The sequence below is a fragment of the Tenrec ecaudatus genome, chromosome 18 (genome assembly GCF_050624435.1).
Source record: "Tenrec ecaudatus isolate mTenEca1 chromosome 18, mTenEca1.hap1, whole genome shotgun sequence".
Classification (NCBI taxonomy): domain Eukaryota; kingdom Metazoa; phylum Chordata; class Mammalia; order Afrosoricida; family Tenrecidae; genus Tenrec; species Tenrec ecaudatus.
Genome location: NC_134547.1, coordinates 38,777,300 through 38,779,806, shown reverse-complemented (window position 1 = coordinate 38,779,806; position 2,507 = coordinate 38,777,300). Strand labels below are relative to the sequence as shown.

Here is a 2,507-nt window from a genome sequence, read left to right as displayed (position 1 = left end):
GGCCAGGCCTCTGTCCGCGCCTTTGTGCCGGGCGCGCGCTCTCCCCCTGCTCCGGCGTCCGCGCCCGCTGCATCAATAATTCAGAGCGGCGGCGGCGGCGGCAGCGGCGGGTGGGGACTGGAGGCGGAGGCAGCGTGCATCAAGCGGCTGCGGCTATGCATCCAAGTGCGGCCGGACAGCCGCGGCACCCCTGAGGCCCGGGCGGGGCTCCGGAGCACCGCGGGGGAAGCTTGCCAGGGGAGTGCTAGGAAGCGCGGTAGCGTCGGAAGAGGCGTCGGCAGAGAGTGCAGGGAGCTGAGGAGGGGGCTTCGGAACGGGCTGGGGTAGGGGGGGCGGGGGCGGCTGGCGTAGGCAGCCCCGGGGGTGGGGGCGGGGTGGGCGCCAACGCCGCGATGCTGGCCGTCGTGGAGCTGCTGCTGCTGGGGGCGGCGTGGCTGGCGGGCCCGGCCCGCGGGCAAAACGAGACGGAGCCCATCGTCCTGGAGGGCAAGTGCCTGGTGGTGTGCGACTCCAACCCCACGTCAGACCCCACGGGCACGGCGCTGGGCATCTCCGTGCGCTCCGGCAGCGCCAAGGTGGCTTTCTCGGCCATCCGGAGCACCAACCACGAGCCGTCCGAGATGAGTAACCGCACCATGATCATATACTTCGACCAGGTGAGTGCACACCCCCCTGCCCCACCCCGCCACCCCTGTGCAGACTGGGATAGGATGGGAGTGGGGGTCTTAAATGGGACCCTCGCCCAGGGTCCTGCGGAGGCGCAGGGAGAGGGGTCCTGGCGGAGCCCTGCCCATTCTCCCCTGTTCCTGTCTCGTTTTAGGTACTAGTGAACATCGGGAACAACTTTGATTCGGAGCGCAGCACTTTCATTGCCCCGCGCAAGGGGATCTACAGTTTTAACTTTCATGTGGTGAAAGTCTACAACAGACAGACCATCCAGGTCAGCTGCCGCCGCGGGCTCCGGCCCGGCCCCCGGAGAGGGTTTCTAGGCGCCACACGGGTACAGGGGCGGCGTCGGGGTAGAGACAATGGTGACCGACCGCTACACCTGCCCAAGTCTGCTTGAAGGGACGGGTGTCGGGGCCTCGCTGTTCTGCGGCACAAACTGTCTGCTCGCTTTCCCGGCAGCCGGCTCACTCTTGGGGCCTAACCCCTTACCCAGAGAGTTGTCTGCCTCCTGGTCGGAGCCTCTTCGACGAGGTTCCCTGGCCTCCTAAGGGACCCCAAGGACGTCCCTGGGCATTTGAGGGTAGTACCACGGACAGCTCCGGCTCCCTTTGGAAATCCTTATCTCCACTTCGCACAGCTCCTCTCCGTCCAGTTTAGAATCAAGCACTCGGCGTGCTTGCCTTCAGCACCACGGACAGGATCACTGACGTGTGGGCCTGTGGTGGTGGTGCTGGTGGCCGCAGAGACCGACTAGAGGTTTTCAACTAGGAGAGAGAAAAGAGAGGGGACATAGTGCCCCTTCTTTCTGATCAGCCCACATTCGGCCAGGTCTCCAAATGTATCCCCTCTGGGTGCCGGCAGACGATGGAGTGGGACTTGCGACGGGGTGGCAGGCGCTGGGCTCAGGTTGTCCGTGCCACCTCGAAGGCAAAGCCAGGGAACGGCGGGCTCGGGTTGGTCTGGGTCGGGAATGGAGCTCGAGCTTTGGACAAAGCACAGAATGCAGCTCGGCTCGGGGTTTGTAACCCGCTAGAAACCCCGGCCAAGCATCTGTGGTGTGCGGTGAGGTGAGGAGGAAGCCAGGACCAGAGGAAAGGGTGTTTCCTCACAGTCCTTGGGAGCAGATGCCCGCTTGGGGAAAGGAGATAGAGACTTGAGCCACACTGGCAGGCTCTGAAACTGGGAATTTCAGCCCAGCTTCCCTTGGCGCGCTCAGTTTGAGAAAACCGGATGAGGGTTATTCTCCTTTGGCAGGCGGGCCCTACCTCTCACCCAGAAGCTGTTGGTCGCCCCCAGTGAATCCTTAGCAGATAAAATGTAAGGTCTTTCTCCCTTCCCCCTCCCCAGTGCTTCCAGGTCTTTGTGGCTGTTCGCCCAGCAGCTTTGGTTCAGTCGCTGTGCCGCTGAAGCTGCGCTTTCTTTTTCTCAGGTGAGCCTCATGTTAAATGGGTGGCCAGTGATTTCAGCCTTCGCCGGTGACCAAGACGTGACCCGGGAAGCCGCCAGCAACGGAGTCCTAATCCAGATGGAAAAAGGCGACCGCGCATACCTCAAACTGGAGCGGGGGAACTTGATGGGGGGCTGGAAGTATTCAACCTTTTCGGGATTCCTGGTGTTTCCCCTCTGACTGGCTCTTAGAGAATGGAGGCCTGGAGAGGGCCAAGGCAGAAGGGGAGGGAACCAGAGTCTAAGATGTAGAGTGTAATCACGCTGCTCAACTGGAGACTTCCTCCCCGCGTTGCCCAGCTTGTGTGCGTGCGGTAAAGGTGCGGGGCTGATGGTCGGAAGTGGCTGTCTGCTTCCTCATTAGAAGTAAATTCGCTTAGCTCTGCGTACTC

At 62.4% G+C, this 2,507-nt stretch overlaps 1 protein-coding gene across 1 annotated transcript; it reads left to right on the top strand.

Moving 5' to 3' along the window:
- Positions 1-392: 392 nt before the first annotated feature.
- Positions 393-2,296, top strand: CBLN1 (cerebellin 1 precursor). The gene is made up of 3 exons (XM_075537546.1): positions 393-656; positions 821-940; positions 2,099-2,296. Exons 1-3 carry the CDS (start codon positions 393-395, stop codon positions 2,294-2,296), a joined length of 582 nt encoding a protein of 193 aa, XP_075393661.1.
- Positions 2,297-2,507: the final 211 nt, after the last annotated feature.

Excerpts from the sequence above, each read along its gene's own strand:
- CBLN1 (XM_075537546.1), top strand. The coding sequence starts at position 393 with ATGCTGGCCGTCGTGGAGCTGCTGCTGCTGGGGGCGGCGTGGCTGGCG. Across the intron at positions 657-820 it reads TGATCATATACTTCGACCAG|GTACTAGTGAACATCGGGAA; the intron begins GTGAGTGCACAC and ends GTCTCGTTTTAG. Across the intron at positions 941-2,098 it reads ACAACAGACAGACCATCCAG|GTGAGCCTCATGTTAAATGG; the intron begins GTCAGCTGCCGC and ends TCTTTTTCTCAG.